Source organism: Aulonocara sp. 'chitande type north' Nkhata Bay, linkage group LG19 (assembly GCF_057382095.1).
Source record: "Aulonocara sp. 'chitande type north' Nkhata Bay isolate Kocher_YH1m ecotype deep benthic linkage group LG19, A_spYH_male_GT1.1, whole genome shotgun sequence".
In the NCBI taxonomy this organism is placed as follows: Eukaryota; Metazoa; Chordata; class Actinopteri; order Cichliformes; family Cichlidae; genus Aulonocara; species Aulonocara sp. 'chitande type north' Nkhata Bay.
This window is the reverse complement of record NC_141362.1, coordinates 5709560-5729285: the sequence shown is the minus strand read 5'-3', so window position 1 is coordinate 5729285 and position 19726 is coordinate 5709560. Positions and strand designations below refer to the sequence as shown.

Sequence of the window (19726 nt, the reverse complement as noted above, 5' to 3'; positions counted from 1 at the left end):
ATAGTTGTACAAACCTGTTTGCATATTTTTCAGTCATGTGTCACAGTTACCTGAATAAAGACATACCACTGTATTTTTGTTGTTGTTGCATAAATACATGGATCTCATTTTTCATGCATTAACTTTTGCTCTCTTTGTTACATACTGATCTCTCTCTCTTTCCAGTATTGACATGTGTTGACCTTTCTGAACCGTTGTCATCCCTCACCTCTTCCGTCCATCTCTTTAACTCCTCAGTTCTCAAGCCAAAGCTTCCCCTTTACTTTTCCTGTTGCTTTCATATACTGACATGGTGACCTTTGTGATAATTCCTCCTCCCATTTCCTGAACTTCTTTATCTCCTTACCTCACTTCTATATCCATGCCTGCTTTTTGTGTTTCTGTTTCTCTTTCCCTTTCTCTTACCTATGTCTTCTCCTTCTGTTTGCATCCCACCGACAGCTTTTTCTCTCCGTAGCCCATTCTATCTCTCTATAGGCTTGCATCCTAAGTGCTCTGCCTTTAGCCTCCCCCCCTCCTCCGTCACCTCTTTCTGCTCCTCCTGGGTATTGATTGGTTCATTTGATAGTTCTATCACCAATCGGTGTGAAGTTGACCTTTTGGACTTGGCAATGATAGCAAGATGTTGTGTGTTCATCAGTTTGAGTGTGCTGCCCTTATAAGTGTATGCATTTGAGTGTGTGTTGACCTTTGCAGGCAGAATGTCAGCCTGGCTCTTGATGCTGCTTGTCAGTACATTAGTTGGACAGGAAGCAGTTCAGCTCTCTAACAGGAAGTTCAAACCCGCCAATCTTAGGCCTAAAGTTTACAAGTCTCAGATCTGATATATAGTCATAATATTTAGGCACTGTATTTTTTTTTCCATTTAATTGAAAGGACCACAGGATTTTTTTTTTCTTTATGGTAAAATCAATTCATAAGTGGTCTTGGCACACTGCATATGGCATATACAAACTGTCAAACGACAAGGGGACAACATCTTTATGAATCAAACTTGCCACAATTTAGTAGAATAAGTACTGCTGTAATGCAATTTTATGGCATTGATTATTCTAGATTAAGTCTCCCTGATCGATGTGTTCATCTTCAATTCATTTATTATGTTGAGTCCACAATCTTGACCAATTAATGCAAAAGGGAGGTACCACCAATCATTTTTTTAACCACTAAGAAAAGCACACATCCCCGAATTAGCGAGGAACCTGAATGAACTTTCTATAAATTGTGCCAAACAGAAATGAGCAGAAGATCTTTTTTTAATATAACACATTATTGTCAGTTGGCAAATGTTCAGTTGACCAGGCTGCTTTAAAAAAGGCAGTTGATAAAAATGAAACCAGACAAATATTTTGTTTACAGGCACTGGGAGAGGGAGGTTTTTATTATCACCATACAGCTGAGTGTCTGCTGCTCCAGTTGTTCCAGTTGCTGTTAATGAGAGAACTGGGAGTGAACTGGAATAAAACGAGGGAACTGCTCCTTTAAAACCCAGAGGTGTCAGACTGTAAAAAAAGCCATATGCTAAACGCAAAGCATGCAGACACACTCTTGTAAACATTAACTTATATTTTGAATTCTTCTAATGTGGACACAGTCAAGCTGTTACCTCACAAAGACAAAACTTTGAGAGGAAGAGACTGATGAAATACATTTAGGAAGTTCCTTGCATTGCAAAACTCATTCTAACTGGTTTCTCTGGTTATAAAGAAACAGTCCTGTATTACCCTTCCCTGCAATTAATAACACATCTGTCAATGTCCTTCTCTTCCATTAATCTTCCCCTGTTATTCATTCCTTGTGGTGATTCTGTTTCTGTTTGACTAGTCTTTATTCTTCTGTTTGTCATGAATGGCACTTCTTCTGCCAACTGGTTTGCATCTTTTTCTCATTTTTCTTCTTTTTCTCCAGTTTGTGTTTTTTCCTACAGAATGTACTACTTTTCTTCCACATTTCTCTCTTTGTACATTACTCTCCTTCACTTTTTCTTTTCTTTTTTTGCTCTGCAACCAAAAGCATGTTGACACAAAAGTATTTCTTTTTCTAGCTTAAGCTCCATGGTACAAAGTAAAGAACAGCTTAATGTTGCAACACACAATGATTTTAAAACCAGCCACTCACTTCAAACTATGTAGTAAGTCTTAAAAAACATAGTGTCTAACCAAATGCTTACTTTGGATAGAAATACCTTGGCCTCCAGTAACACTGTGAGAAATCTTGAAATCTTTTTGTCCAGGAAATGCCCTGCACTGAGCATATTCAACAAATATGTAGGACTGCTTTCCTGCATTTATGCAATATCTCTAAAATTAGAAACATCCTCTCTCAGAGTGATGCTAAAGAAGTAGTTCATGCATTTATGAACTGATTGTACGTTTGTTATTATTATCAAGTTAATAATAATGAACAATGAAAAGCCTTCAGTTCATCCAAAATGCTGCCGCGAGAGTACTGACAGGGACCTTACAGTCAGCATCAGTATATATAACCAATACTCCATGCACTCTAGTGGTGACAGCAATAATGACAAAACGATGGCGGAAGTTAGGTGACTTACTTATAGAGCCACAAAGTGAGCATATGGTTGGACTTGGTTGATAGGTAAACAAAACATTTCAAGTTCTTATAGATGTAAAAGAGATAAAGTACTATTCATAGTTGGGAGTGCAATAATGTGATTGCTGGGCATAGAGCTCTGCCCTCAACCCCATCCAACACATTTGGGAATAACCACAACAAAAATTGTGATCCAGACCTCATCACCCTGAATGGGAGCAAATTCCCACAGCCAGGTTTAACATCTGCTGGAAAAGACAGACGATTGGAGGCATGGATTCAAAACCGTGTGTCAAAGTATCACACTAGTCAATAGGTATAATGTTCAGTCCTCAATACTTTAGCTCTGCCTCTTTAATCAGCCTTGTTATTACTTTTTAATTTTCACTTTTGCTTTTTCTGTGTGTTGTCAATATGTTTGTCTTTTATCCACGTTTGATTGTCTTTTTTCTCTCTGTCTTTAATCACCTGCCCTCCATTTTCCTCTTTCTCTTTGTTTCTTGATTTCTTTATTTGTCATTCCTATACATCACCCTTTCCCTCCATTTCTCTGTCTTATCCTACAATTTATTCGCCCTCCTTCTCTCTCTCACACACACACACACACACACACACACACACACACACACACACACACACACACACACACACACACACACACACACACAGTCTTTCCATTTGTCATTAAGAGGCAGAGAGCTAGACAGTAACATTTAAACCGCTGTTCTGAATGGTTAAAAGATGGCCTCATCTGTTGTGTGGTGCGCGCGTGTGTGTGAAGGCGATCGATGCAGTAATCTGCAGGAGGTGGAAAGCAGAGGGAGCGAGCCATTCAGCAGTGCTCACTAATCAATTGCAATTCTTTCTTTTACTGTCTGAACACCCAGATTAGGACATTTGTGGGTGTGGGTGTTTGTGCATGTGTCTGTGTGTGTGTTTGTGCATCAAGTGGTATTCTTTTTTTAACATCTGTGGCCTAACATTTGGGTGTTTCTATCTGCAGTTCTATCAATTTCTGTACACGTGTCTTCAAGCATTTGACTTAGGTTTGCAGGAAGGTGATTAGACGATGTAAATCAGCCCAAATTCACCATTTGGGTAGCAGGAAATGTTAGTACAAACTATCAGACTTGGTCATAAGAGAATCATGGTGCAATTTGTGGACAGTGTTTCCAAATAGTGATGACATGAGATCATGCACATCCAGTAATGAATGATATGGAGCTTCTGGTGGACCGAAAAGGCCCGCAGCAAAATTCAGACTGTCAGAAATTTAAGGACAGACTCACACTGTGTGACAGCTGCTATGATGCAAATCTATGAACCAACCAATCAGCATACACTGAGTGACATTACATCTGAAGTTTGGGAGGGGAAACGCACATAAAATGAAATGATGGAACCTTGTGAATCCTCATTTTGAATACAAAAGAACAGCACAGATGGCTGATATAAGCGGATAATGTTCATCTGTTGTTATACACTGTTGTGTTCACGGCACAGTCTGACACCTTCAAATTGATACTGTATAGTCTGTCACAGTGTGAGACTGATTTTATTAGACCCACCTTACATAGCAAGACATGGATGGGGCACCTTGAAGGTGCATTAAACTGTTGAACAAACAAGTTGGCATTATCTTCAGTCTTTGCTCTTAGAATCACAATCTGGACGTCCAACTTCCTTCTTTATTATTATGTACTTAATATGGCATTTACTTTAAAATGAGAATATTTTGTGCTTGCATTTCGTACTTTAGACAAACAAAGCTGTTTCATTATGCTACTGTGATTTTTTTTTAAATGTTACATACACAGATCAAGGATAACATTTTGACCACATGTCTAATATTGTGTTGGTCTCCCTTCTGCTGCCAAAACAGCCCTGACCTTTCAAGGCATGGATTCCACTAGACCCCTGAAGGTGCGCTGTTTTATCTGGCACCAAGATGTTGGCAACAGATACTTTAAGTCCTGTACATTGCGAGGTGAGGCCTTCATGGATTGGACCAGGATGTCCCACAGTTGCCCTATTGAATTGAAATCTGGGAATTTGGACACCAAGTCAACACCTCAAACTTATTGTTGTGCTCCTCAAACCATTTCATTTCACTTTATGGCCTGATTAGTAGATAAGTATGAAATCACAGCCATCAGGGAATACTGCTTCCATGAAAGAAGGGACATGGTCTGCAAAGATCCTTAGATAAGTGGTACATGTCAAAGTAAGATCCACATGGATGGCAGGACCCAAGGTTTCCCTGCAGAACATTGCCCAAACCATCAAGCTGACCCTCCAGCTTGCCTTCTTCCTATAGTGCATCCTGGTGCCAGGTATTTGCCAAGTAGGTGATGAATATGCACCTGGCTATCAAAACGATTTAAAAGAAAATATGATTCATCAGACCAGGCCACCTTCTTCCATTGCTCTGTGGTCCGGTTCTGCCCATTGTTGGGCACGGGATAATAATGGTCTGCGGTTATGCAGCCCCATACGCAACAAACTGTGATGCTCTGTGTATTCTCACACCTTTCTATCAGAATCAGCATGAACATTTCGTGCCTATGTCTGTTTTTATTGGACCACATGGGCCAGCCTTGCAGTTTTGAAGATGCTCTGACCCAGTCGCCATGATGAAGAGACAATCAATGTTATTCACTTCACCTGTCAGTGATCGCAATGTTATTATCCATGTTATCATTGGTGTATATAGGTTTTGCAATCTGGACGACTATAGTCACATGCTTACTTCCATCTTCATGCTACACAGAACAGCAGCAGAATAATCCTGCAGAGAACAGAGCCAACATCGGAACACAGCAGATATGACACCTGATAAGTTAGAACTTGCATCAAAGTAGGCATATGGGTGGGTCGCATTGGATCTTGCAGTGGTTCAGTGATGTTGGGAGGCTTTTTTAGGATTTTGCACTAGATACATCTTGATAAATCTTTAAATCGCAAGTATTTAATTTAAACTCCTTCAGCTGCATATTAAAATGAGCACTTCTTATGATCGTTTTGTTCAGGAGCTTTAGTTTCACTTCAGAGCAGTCTGTGATTCTCAGACAGTTATATTCTGGTTAATAGAACAAAGCATTTCATTATGACTGAGAGACAGGAAGTGAACACACACACACAGCATCAATACAATCCATCCACACACGGAGCAAAATAAATAAATATACAATCAAAATTGCAATTACCTGCAGAATTTGTGAAGGGTAAACAAATCTGTGAACACCTCACCCCCCTACTCACTTGCTCCGTTGCTCTCTTGCTGCGCACACACACAGACTCAGAGAGCAGAGTTAGTGTTCTAGTTAGCATGCTGAAATGAATACAGTTAGATCCAAAGCAATTTCCTTTTATTTATCTTAGCAGCCCTGCATAAATAAAGGCAAGGGCATCCAGGCAATTAGCATAATTACTATGAGGCGGTCAGACCCTCTGTGATTTCATAAAGAGACACACACACGGACTGCTGCCACAGGGCGTGTGTTTGTATATGTGTGCATGTGTGTGTGAGGGAGAGAGAGGAGAAGAGATAGAGACAATGACTCTGTGTATGTGTGCCTTAGTGCGTGACTTCTGCCGTAATGTCCATTTAGTTCCACCTTGTGTGTTCGTACTTGTGTTTTCTACATGTTTGGATGTGTTGTTACTTTATTTTGTGCAGAGGTGCGCGCGCGTGTGTGTGTGTGTGTGTGTGTGTGTGTGTGTGTGTGTGCTTAAGACTCATCCTTGGTCTTTCTGCACTGCGCATGCATGTAAATATAAAGTCCTGGATGCATATCCACACACACACACAGACACACACACACAACTATGAAAAATAAAATATTAACAAGCTAGAGCCCAAACATACCCATATGCACAGTCATATAGACCAACCAGACAGTGCACACACGGTCTACGGTCCCACTGTGTCTGCATGTGTTATTAATATGCAAATACAAGTGGAAAACAGCAAAGGCCAGGAAAAACAATATCGCTGCAAACAGGCTGAGGTCAGCTGATACTGCATCTAATGGCTGCGTCGCTCATCCTGGTTACACTGTTGTTTCATTGTCTTTGTCTGGTTCAGTGTCTTTGGATTAGTCTTGTTTGTAGAGCTCAAATCTGTCTGATGAAGCCTGAATTTGGCTTAGAGTGTGGGTGTGGATCTCATCAAGTTTTGGATAGGACATCCTGGCAGTGTAGTGGTTCGCACTGTTGTCTTTTTGCAAGATCATTTTGGGTTTGGTTTCACGGGCTGGCTGCACCCTCCTCATGCAGACATTACACGTTCTGTGTGGACTTGCTCCACAGTCTGAATGCAGTTGTGTTAGGTTAACTGCTGTGATTGTGAGTGTGAATGGTTGTCATGCCCTACAGGCTCCAGTCCAGTCTTATTGCTGCTTAAGCTACAGATGAGGTTTAGGGTTAAATGTGAGATTGTTATTATGTTCTTACAGGCTTATTTATATTCTTTTTCATTTTGATATCCATTTAGGTTTGTAGTCCAATCACACTCTGCCAGGAAAAACCACAAGCTCACAGCAGAAAAATAAAATTTGGTTTGTGCTCTGGTTGGATTCAGAGCTCTAATAATCAGAGGCCTGCTTAACCTCTGGGAGGCAACCGGGGACTTAACAAAGCAGTCAGCAAGGTTATGTTTGTTTACAGCACATCTATATCTGTCTGTGTGAGTGTTTACATCAGTTCATATCAGCATAATTTACACACACACCCACCCACACACACACACACACACACACACGTGCCTCCACCTTTCAACTCGCTTTTCCAATTCTAATTAATCCATTTTAATCCCTCTGAAATGGGCAGATTTGCGTTCCTTCACCTGGAGCTGCTTGTTGCTAAACCTGGACCTCAATCAGACAAGATGATAAAACTGTAAAAAGAAAAACACAGGTTGTGATTATCTCCACATCTCAGCCTTTTCCCCCTGTTGGCTTGTGTTTGTATAAAGGGGCAAAAAGACAGAGGCGTACCAGCTGTGTCACAATTTTCCAAGAAACCTCAGCAGCTTTCGCTGAAGAAAATGGGGACTAACTATCAACCGATTATGGCTTTACTTAGGTTTATTAGACCCCTTTAGCTTTTCAGGAACTATTTAAGCATTTATATTATAATATAGTAACTATTCAGTGGCTCTCAACAAGACTTCTGTTAACAAAATTGAGCAAAGTAGATGTATCATAGGTTCTAATAGTTACTTCTCACACATATTGTGCATTATGGTTCATCTAAGGCTGTGAATTTAATGGTTGTTACATAGTTTTGAACATTACAAAGAAAGTTTTTCTAGAGCAAGGGTGTCAGACACTAGGCCTGAGGGTCAGAATCCGCTTGGCAAAGACTTCGATGGCTGTGGAATATACGAAGGAGAGAAAAAATGGGAACTTTTAACATAATTTGCAAGTTTAATAGTGCTTCCTGCTGATAAAGATCTGCCCCATGGGCATTTATACCACACCACAGTAATTGAGTAATTGATAAACAATCAAATGACAGGAAAGTTTGTGTTTTCACACTATTGATTATAGAAATTTTAAGGTTTTTTGTTTTGTTTTTCTTATTTTTTTTGCAATAGGTCCACAGTAAAAATTAAATGAAAGAAAGAAATTGTCACAATCTGAAAGCAGGGACTCAAGCGCAGAACAGGTTGACGTCTCAGAGCACCGTTTATTTACACACTAGTGCGATAATATATACAGTGACGGAGAAAAATCCAGGGTTCCAAGGGATTAGGAGAAGGCTCTCTCTCTCACGCTCGCTCACGTCCTCACATCCAACTCACACACATTCGTACAGCTGGAAGGTCACAGGTCCGGGAAGGTAAACTGGAACAAGAAAGGGAAAAATCACTCACAAGTCACGAAGGTAGGGCGTAAAGGTACAAGACCACGGGAGCTGGGAAGAGAGACTAACGTTAGTAGCACAATCATCCAGCGATGACAAGATCTGTGGCCCAGCCTCAAATAGTAGTCGGGAAATCAGCTGATCGCCAACAGGTGTGTGAGCCAAGGGCGGGAGCCAGCAGTGAGCTCCGCCCAGGCAGAGAGGTAGGGGAGAGAGAGAGAGAGAAAGCAAAAACACAAGTGTAGCCTTGTGAGGGCAGGCACGGGGACCATGACCATTTATTCATTCTTGCCGGTATATGTGTTTGTCCAAGAAACTGTTACATAATGGTAACAAGGCCAAACCCTTAGCCATGTGAATGGAAAGAGCTTTATTCCAATAACGGCCTGATTATTAAAACTTCATGTATAGAATTATCAGTAAAATCTGATTATGCAAATCTCCAGCTTCTTAAACCTATTCTTGGACTGTTCTCTGATGTCTGCCATCGCACATTTGAAACTATTGAAAAGCTCAACTATGAGCTTATATCGTTCCAGTCACCGGACTGGCTCGGATATAATGTCGAGGGGCTTTTAGGGAAAGAAGGAACGACCAACATCTGTGGCATTACAGTGTTGGAGATTGTCTGAGTTCCATTTCTTTGTAGTAGTGTCTCTGCAAAACGAAGTCTCAGTCATCTTTGTTCTAGTGCACATTTATCAAAGGCATGTCTTCTGTAAATTGTTTCCACTTTTTATCCCATCAAATGAGGAAGAACAAAATCAGCATATGCAAAGCTCACAGGCTCTCATAACCCCAGCTGGTTTGATTTAAACAAAGTGACTAATGCTGTTTTCACACTAGCTATGCAGAGGCAACTGACTACTAGTAATGTCAATGGAAACTGGTGCTACAAAGCTACAAACTGATGCCTGGCACGTGCCAGTGCTTGATGGTTGTGATGTGCAATGAATCAGAGTTGTGCTTGATGTGCTGAAGCATCAGCCAGTCATATAGAGATAAACCATATCTTGGGATTTATCTGTCCATTTGAAGACAAGCCCAGAGATGATACTGGCAAGTCCAAGAGCAGCACTTCAGTGGTGACCCGATGGTCCGTTTTACAATTTAGTCACTTGTAGTGTGAATGCATTTTATATTTTTCTGTTTTCTATGCAAAGCACAAAAACAGGTTCCAGTCATATTTTCATAAACTGTGTGTTATTGGGACCAGATTAATATATCTAACCAATATTGTATTGAGCTAGCTGTTACGTTTAAATGTCTTCTAAGGATAATGAACTTATTAGAGGATAAAGACATTTAAAGTGAAAGGCATCAAAACAGAGAACAACCATCTGGATCGTAATCTGACAACACACACACACAGATAGAGAAACACAGCAAACATGTGCCCAACTGCACATATACACACAAAAGCTTGCGCACACCTACTTAGAAAGAGTCAGGATGTGTGTTAATGAGGAACCCAGCATGGATGGACATTGATGCGGCTCACTGATGATTAACATCTCATTAACATCTCATTAGCTGAGAGGGCAGACTAAACGGACACAGGCGGTGGGGGTGCAGCGACAACACATACCCATACACCTCCATGTAAGCATTAGAATAATTAGCCAGGCATAAAAGGTTAAAGGCCATCTCCAAATAGCACTTTATATCTGACAAAGAGAAAGAAGAAAATTAAATACCCAACAGTCACACCGAAGGTGCTACTTAGCTGCTACACAGATGACATTTGAACTGTCAAAATCCAGAAAGTCTCTTTTTTCTTTGTCTCACTTTTCTGATTAATGTAAAAGCCTCAAAGTATCAAAGCATCCAAAAGGGGAGTCATTCTGGTAGCTGTTTGATAGTTTAATGTATTTCTATGTTAAATCATTTTATTGGATCAATAGCTTTGATCCATGATCAATAATGTGACCAATAACGGATGAAAGAAAAAAAAAACACATTGTCTTGGACTGTACCTAATAGTTGAGTCAGTTATCTTCAATCCCTTTAAATGGTTCAGACTGCTTGCACTTCTTTCTCTCCCAAAGTAATACACACCGTGCAGTATGCACTTAGTGTCAAGATATAACACGCACACACACTAGCATGCACACATGCATGTGCACACAGGAGGAAACCGTGTATTACCAATAACAGTAGGACGCTACATGTAATTAACCTGGCTGACCTCTGGAGTATCATTGCCTTTGTGTGTGTCTGTGTGTGCTTGGATCCAGTGTATTGTGTTCAAGGAGTCGAGTGTTCTGCCATGATCTTCCCATAACAGCAGCATTGGACACACTCAGACGTGCATTTGCTTGAGTGTGTGTGTGTGCGTTTGTGTAAATGTGCATGTGTGTGTCATCTTTGCATGTGTGATTTGCTGCTGAAGTCGAGTGTGGCACCATGATCGTCACGGAAATACACCATTAGACACACTTGGATGTCTTTGTGGAGGTGTGTGTGTGTGTGTGTGTGTGTGTGTGTGTGTGTGTGTGTGTAGAGGGACTTACTTTTCCATGTATTTTTTAAAAAAATCCTCTTGTCAGCTAAATCTTGAGATTTGTTTTTAATGAAGGAACTGAAAGCAAATGTTTAAAACAACCTACGAATAATGAAAAGATGTCGATGTCACAGTGACATCTGGAAAATTTGTCAGATTTCTGTTTTCATTGCTGTCACATTGTCAACAGGAGGAAATATGAGTTACTTTATTTTCCATCTGCTGTGTTATGTTGGACTGTTTCCTCCTGCTCTGTGATGTCCTCATGAACACAGCTCCACCATCCATTGTTTAACAGCAGCAGAGGTAGGGAATTTGTATCTTTTTAGGCAAGAACAAAGTGACAGTGGGGGCGGGGGGTTAGTTGGTAAGAAAGTGACAGAGACAACACAAAGAAGGAGATTGACAAGAAAAAAAGAAATCACAATCAAGACTATTGTGGCTGTAGCTGCTACATTTTAATGGGCTTTTATTGACTTGTTGGGTCGGTAGCTGCTTTTGAAGCAAGGTCATTCTGCTGAACTAAAACTCAACTAAAAGCTAGTGTGGAAAAACACTGTAGCTGTTAACTAAAAACAATAGAAAAAGAGAAACTCACTAAAGTAATATCGTGAACATGCAAAATTAGGTTAAAAAATGTTTTATGCATATGCAGTTAATTCCTAAAGTAAGGATAGAAGGAAAGAAGTAAAGTAAATCGACATTCTTTTTACTGGTGGGGCTGCAAAACAATTTCTGACTGTGTAGAAGTCTGTGAGAGAATGACTCTCATTTCCCTTCCTCTATGAACACAGAAAACCTTTTTCTGATGAGTTTATTGTCTTAATCAGCAGTTTCAAGTTTTATGGAAATCAACACAATTTTCATCTTTTTATTTAAAAAAAACAACCAATGGATGAACTCGTATGCCATCTTTTATTTACACTCTGTACCCAAGAAAGTTTTTTTGAGAAGTCTATTTAACGTCCACCTCTCTTTTTCTCTGTTTCAGTCTCTGGATGGGTTTGTATTTGCACTAAACAAAGAGGGGCGCTTCCTCTACATCTCTGAGACGGTTTCCATCTACCTGGGATTGTCACAGGTAAGTCGCACACCTGTGTGCCTGTTTTGTCACTGCTATGTCAAGAAAAAACATTAAGCATCTCAAAGCTCAGTCTTGTTCTTTTCGATCCTTTGTCTCTCTCTCTCTGTCTCTCCATCTTTATCTCTGATTGTCTCTTGGTGTTTATTTAGTCCGTCTCTTGTTCTATCATTCTTCCTTCTCTCGTCTATCGTCACCAAAGACAATTCCCAACAAATTAAGGCTCATTTAAAATCTCATCAGCTCGTCGGACGGTTGTTGATTTGTGCAGCGAGCGACAATGCATATTTTATTGCCGTGTATGTGTGTGTATGTGTTGGGATGGGGGTGGGGGCACGTCATTGTACTTTGTCAGCTTGGTGACGAGCTCTGTGTCTCAATTGGCTCACTTTCCCCCAGTTCCTGTTAATAGAGACAGGCGTCCATCCTGAAGGTCGACACATCGACCTTGGAGGCACTAATAAGTCTGTATTGACAAGCCGTGTGTGTGTGTGTGCGTGTGTGTGTTGCTGAATTAAATAGGATTCAAACTGTCATATCAGCCTGTTTACATTGTAGCTTCTGTCAGCTTGTGTACGAAATGCCAATATTTGTTCATGAAAACAGGAAATACAGAGTAAAAAAAGGAAAAAAAGCATCATTAGACATGTTTGTCTGCTTTTGCTGACTTAATTTTAATAAGAGGAAACAAATTTGTTTCATTATCCTACAGTGTTTGCTTTGAAATGTAGCCATCAGCTGTCAAACACAACTGGTTTTGTGATCTGTATTGTCATCTTTAAGGCCAAATCATTTTTCTAAGCTTTCTCTTTACAAAAAAAAAAGATGTTATTAATGAGCTGAGTTCCACATTTGGTGATTCCCACAGTGCCTGAATGCACCACTGCACAAAGGTCTCAGCAGCGTGCCAAACGCCATCTACTGCACAACAAGTAGAAATCAGGAAAAGCACCCTTTTCAATTCACTTGCAAAGACTTGTGAAAGGGGACATAGATCAAAGAGCCAATCGTCAACAAGGAGCTACATTCGGTTGGTTTTATAGGAAGTACCTTCCAGGCCCCCATGCAAACAGAGAGGACATATTTGTTGAAACCGCACTGAGGGACATGTGTGTGTGAAAACTGGCCACTAGTTAGCTGTTTGGTGTAAAAAGTCTATCACTTTGACAACAGAATCTGTGTTTCTTGTGCATGTTGTTTTTCCACCACAATCTTTTTGTGAGCTTAGCCTAATCTTTGTTACTTGGTCCCTAAACTTTGTGTTGACACAGTGACACAAATAGTATTTTCTTCCTTGGCTTGGCTTCAGAAGTACAGAGGGACACCTAAGGCACAGGCAGGAAAATGACACGTATTCCAACACCTGATTGCATACGACTGTAGCAGGCAGTAACAATCAATTTGGAAGGTCAGCAACCGATGTTTACTTGTTTACATGATGGATTGTAAGGCGAGGCGCTCGTACAGTCCTTCAGAGAACAACTGACAATGATTGTGTCCTTGTGTCTGTGCAGCATGAATATTAAAAAGACTCTTGAGAGATTTGTGAAACTCTCAAACATACAAGAAGAATTTTCAGAATGTTAGCCAAACCTTACTTATAGCACTAGCAGATCAGAAAGTGTTCGTACAAATCATGCATGTAACAGTTGGTGGAAAGCACTGATGTGTGATATTCTGCTAATATAAGGATTAGATCGGGAAATGTCATAACTATATATAGACATGACATCTATTGCTGTGCTGTGATTCATTGTTTTCCTTATTTTTTATTCTATAACTCCTTAACAAGTCATGGGACTAAAAAGCTGAAATTAACCCAAATACCCCTCAGTCCTTCAGTATATATTAACTATTCTTTGGATTTCTTTATATTCATCCATTCTTTTCAACTTATATTTATCAGGGTTGCAGGGGTGCTGGAGCCTACTCCAGTCAGGTATCCCAGCCAGAAGCAGGGTTCACAACAGACATGTCACCAGATGGTGGCAAAGCTAAGACAAAGAGTCAGACAAGCATTCAAACTCACATTCACAGCTATGAGAAATTAGCATTCAACCTAACCCCACCAACTAATCCAGTCTAAGTTAGCTAGGCTGGGTCTTTTCTAGTTTACTCTAGGCATCTGAAATTGTCATTTATTCAATTAAATTGAATATTATTTTTATTTTTAAAGCGCCAAATCTCAACAACATTTTTCTCAATGTGCTTTATACTTTTAGGCAGTGTTTCCCAACCAAATGATTAGGTGTGCCGTGAAAGATTAACTGGTTCCACCTGATTAGTACTCTAAGCGATAGGTGTGAGTAACGGCCAGAACAATTACATTCTCTTCCACTAGAGGGCAGTACAACTACCTGCTCTAATTAAATGGGTTGCCAACTACCTGTAAAACAGAAAAGGACGAAGACGAAATTACATAATAGTGATGTTGTGAGACGACACAGCGCATAATAGCAATAGATAAATATTGCAAAAGAAAAAGTCTTTGTCGATCTGTCCTGGATCCTGGAGAAAATTCCAACCCAGATGAAGGCCCTAGCATGAGTAGTGATCAGAAGAAAGCGAATAAGGTATACTGGGGACACACCGAGCCATTTCTGCTATATATGTGCCATGGCTCCAAAAGGTTGGGAAACACTCCTGTAAGGTACAGTAAAGCCCATACAATAACAGAGAGAAAACCCCAGCAATCAGATGACCCCCAGGGGGTTGGCAAAAGTATAAAGGGAAAAACTCCCTTTTAACAGGAAAGAAACATCCGGCAGAACCATTGTTCAATGCATAAAAAAGAAAAAGATCTATGGTTTGTCCAGTCATTGTAATCTTCAACGTTGTATCAACCTTTACCCCGAGTGTGTGCGACTGGAGCAAATCACACACCAATAACTTTGTGTCTCCTGTCCTGTGATGCTAGGTTTAAGTCTTGGATTTGAGCATGTGTATTATTTCTCTATTCCCAGTTGCACTGAAAACTATGTTACAGAGTAACCTCTGTACAGTCTGAGGTTACTAATGGAGCTCAGGATGTTTGATAATGAATCCGAGTTGCCTCTTTGACTGGAGGTCTTCGTGTATAATGTTCTGACAGTCACGTTCCAATATCTGTAAATTGAGCTGAGCATTGTTTTGTTGAAAGAAACTCATATTTACCATCTGTGATGTAGCTCTCCCTTTCTCTCTCTCTCCATTAGTTTGTAAACTCTGTCTCTGTAAATTGGATATAGGAAGCTCTAAGATATGGAAACAAGGAAAAAAGCCAATCAGTTTACCAAATTAAAGAAGAAGGTACATCACTCCCCCTCTTCTCTCTCTCCATCACTGTGTCTCTGTATCTCTCTCTATCCACCTCTTGGATTAATCCCCCCCACTTAGATTGATTGATGATTTCTATCAAATAATTGATTAATTGTCAAATCGGGTCCCGTAAGCTTTTCCGGCAGCTCCGCTGAGCTGGTTATCTTGTTCTTTCAGCTTTTATCAGCTGCTGAAGAAGTGGCACACCGATTAAAAAAAAAGAAGAAGAAGTGAAAGACAGAGAGAGAGGGAGAGATCAAGCTTGTCTCTGCTATGTTCGAGTCTCACCCTGTAATCCTACATGTGTACACAGAGTTCGTCAACCTCCATCCTCTTAATTGCTCTCCCTTCCTCCTCTTCTCCTTTAATCACTGGCCTTCCCTCTTTTTTTTCATTTTTTCTCTTTAAAGGAAGGAAAATATATCGCTAATTATTTTTCAACTTTAATTAGATCGTGGCGTGCAGGAGAAATGACTGGGTGGCGGGGAGGTGAGGGAGGATTTTTTTTAAGCCTTTTAACAAATTGACGAGGTTATGAATTTTCTCGCTTGGTGGTCGGCGCTGAAACAATCTTCAGGCAGATTTATGTGTAAAGAGGATTTACCCGTTTAACTCGTTTCTTTGCTGTCTCGTCAGGGAGACGGGGGACGTGGCCGGCCAATCAAACAGCCTATTAATAGAGTCATTAACAAAGAGTGGAGCTGTAATTAAACATGGCTGCTGCGAAAAGTTAACATCCCACCTCTCCCTCAACTTCACCTCATGCTTCTTTTTTTTTCTTTTCTTTTCTTTTTTTAAGCTAAATTTTTTTCTCATTTTGGAATTTTAATGCAGGATTTTGTAGCTTTTAAAACCTCTTATTTGGGAGGGACCTCCAATCAGAAGAAAATTATCTTAAAGGGAGGGGAGGGAGCATTTTAGATCATGAATCATGCAAAGTTAGTCTAGTAGCATCCAACAATTGATCAAAATGATTTGATTTGCTCTGGAAGTGTGCAGATGGGTCCATTTTAACTTTTTTTTTTAATTGAATTTGATTCTGCATGTTGAGCTTTTTCCAGATTTTGACCAAAATAGCTTACAAGATGATAAAATTGACCTGAAAAAAATGCTTAAAAAAGTGACATTTCTGATCTCACACTTGTTTCTGATCTCACAAACTGTTGTACATACTGCCATTCTTCACCTGTGACAGGATTGAATTTAACTGTGTGCGCCTTTTTAAGAGAGAGTGAAAAAAGAGATTGATGCAGTCATAGAGGTTAACAACTTTTTTGCAGCATGGGGTGGGATTGGCATACAATGTCATCTTTTTGTTTTCATAGTTTTTCACATCCTCATTCAAAATGCTCATGAAACAGGTGGATGGAAACATTGTCTGTGTCCCTTTCCTGTCATTCTCTGTAGAGGCCGCCAGCAGGAGAATCTGTCTCTCTGTAACACCCTGTTGATCCAACAACACAGTATAATGTGTGCATGTTCATGTACTTATAAACGTTGTGTGTGTGTGTTTACGACAGGCAGCGCTTGCAGCTGCCCTCTTAGTGATATAATTGAGACGTGTGTGTTTGTGTATGCGCGTGCAGCAGATGGCTGTGTGTCCTCTGCCTGATGGTCCAGAGGAAAATAATAACTGCGCTGTCCCAGCCAGACCCAAATTAGTCTGCTGGATTCTCGCCCGTTACACCCAAATGTGGTCGGCAGCCAGCCTCTCTTCATGCCAGGCCGGTATATGCAACAGCATAGGAGGGCACACATGTATGCACATGCACACACGAACAACAATTTTTAGGACCAAAGTTTATAGACTTAGATATGTCCATATATAGTATTCTTTTTGTATGCACGCGAGAATATTGGTGAACTTTGTTTTGCCACCAGTCATTATACTCTATACAAGAAGAAGAAAATGGTAGCGTCAGCTTCTCTCTGGCAGCACAGCTCTCACAGTCGGGGTTTGAGATTACAATAAACAACTAAACACATGCATTTACAAAAAGCAGAAAGCAGGGCAACATGCTGTTAAAACATGATATGAGATGATGTTGGTAGGTCCACTGGATTGTGGTGGAAAGCAGCAGGAAAGAAAGCTGGAACTACCCTTTAAATCTCCCTTTTACGCTGATATATGGTGGGCAATCGACATAGAGTCTGAATCAGATAGTCTCTCTCTTTATTGCTTTGTTCAGTGGATTGGGCTGGTCTCCTTCCAGACAACATGTTTGTTTGCGTGTGTGTGTGTGTGTGTGTGTCTGTGTCTGTGTGTGTTGCAGAGGTGTGTGAAGTGATTTGTTTCTGTCTTTGTCATTTAAAAAGGCTCTCCAATGTTCAGACCTGCTGCCATGCATACATACACACACTCATGGAAGGTCACACACACCAGTGCACATAAGACTTATGCTACTCACACAAAAATATGTACACACACACAGACACACACACACACAAATACAGGGTCATTGGAAAGCGAGGCAGAGCCTGATCTCTGCTCTCTTTCACTCCCATCCACATTCCCTCAGAGCGGGTTGGGAGTAACACACACACACACACAGTCTGTCTCTCTCTTTCCACCCGTATTCCCAATGGGCGGCTGCTGGTCTGTGGGGGAACATTGAATGAATTAGCATTAAGCAGCTAAAGCAGACTGTCAGATTGTCTGCTTCTTCCTTCCTCTGGTCTCTCAACATCCACACTGATGTTCACATACCAGAAAATACCATGCTCTTATATCGACCAAGAAACCTAAGGGTACTCTGTAAGTGGGAAACATTTGAAAACATTAATGGTTACATTTCACAGCGTGGACATTGAAAACACCATTTTTGAGTGTGCTTTTATGGAAATGAATGTCCTGGTTTTCATTATATTAGAAATGCTTACATGCAACAAAGACACATGTGTTTGATATGTAGTTCTACTTTGACATGATAAGCCTTACATGTTGGGTGTAACATGTACGTGTTGGGACAATGGTATTGTTTAACCTGCCTATCACTGTTTCAAGCAGATGACAATGGATTCTGAAATCTATGTGACAAGCAATTCCACGTCTGTTAAGTGCTTCTGTTAAATAATTGGATCATGCATTTGATTTTTACGTCTTACAGCATTTACTTATGTCAGGTATTTATCCAGGTTTCTGGAGTCAGAGCTGGTCAGACACTGGTGCAGCGGTTAACACTGGTGCCTCACACCAATGAGGTTCTTGGTTTGAAACCCCAATTGGGGTCTTTCTTTTGTGACATTTGCATGTCCTCCCTGTACCTCTAAGGGTTTTTTTCCCAGGTACTTCAGCTTCCTCCAACAGTTCACCACAGCATGTTAGGTTCATTGGTGATTCTAAATTGGCCATCAATGGAAGATAGATATATTACAAAATAAAAGCACTGTCTGTGTAACTTGTAGTTAAAAATACTTTGAGTAGTTGGTAAGACTATAAAAGCTCCATATAAACAGGAGTAACACACACAGGAAAACCCAAATGAAACAAAGTTCATTATCCACCAGCAGAAAATGTGCTTCTACTTAACTAAGATGGTTTCATATCACTTTCCATGATGCAATGAGCAGCTTTTTTTGTGCGTATATATCACAATACAACATATTACTTTTTGGCTTCGCCTGCCTGAGTGTAGTTCTGTGAGAGGTCTCTTCCTGTTTAATGGAGTTCTTCCTCCCCGCTGTCATCAAGTGCTTTATTAGCAACACTTGTGCATTCCAGTTCAACATCTATGTCATATATTCTACTTTTCTAAATTGAAAACACCCTTGATTCCACCCTCGATAGAATAATCACCTTTCTACTAATGTGTTTGCTGAGTTGAGTAATGTCTTTAGTCCAGCCTTTCAGCAACCTTATCCACCTAATAGTGGCCCTTCACCTGATTTAAATATAAAACCAGATTTTCTCCTTCATGATTCTGATTTCTTTTTCTTTCTTTTTTCCTTCTAAAAGTGTTGTTCTCTCTCTCCCTCATTCATCCTGTTCTCATCTTCTTTTTGGCTTTAATGTAAATTTCTTTAATGTATGTGTGTAATATTTTTATATATTAATATTTTTAATGTATATTTATGATTTTTTTCTATCACTGCTTTATTTTACTTTTTTTCACAAAACCTTTAATGTAGTTAATTGTTTTATTTTAATGCAATTCATTTATCATGTCGACTATTTATGATGCAAATTAATTTAATTGATTTTAATATGTAGTCTTTTTTATGAATTCATTACAAATTTTCATTATGTTTTTTTAATGTTTTAAAATCCATTTTAAATAAGTTTTTTTCTCCTGTCCCATCTTCATTCCCTTCAACCTTTCCTTGCTCCCTTACTTCCGTCATTTGCTGCTCCTTTTTCTCTGCCTTGTGCGTTTGAGACAGGGAGGTCGGCCATTTGCATGAGGTCAAACAGGGGCATTCTGGGA

General features: G+C 40.0%; 1 protein-coding gene across 1 annotated transcript in view; it reads left to right on the top strand.

Annotated features, from left to right (window-relative positions):
• Positions 1 to 19726, top strand: part of npas3 (neuronal PAS domain protein 3) — a 387868-nt gene that overhangs the window by 249192 nt on the left and 118950 nt on the right. The window contains exon 5 of the mRNA XM_086274721.1: positions 11916 to 12005. Within this exon, the coding sequence (XP_086130847.1) occupies positions 11916 to 12005 (90 nt within the window). The remainder of the gene's footprint in view (positions 1 to 11915; positions 12006 to 19726) is intronic.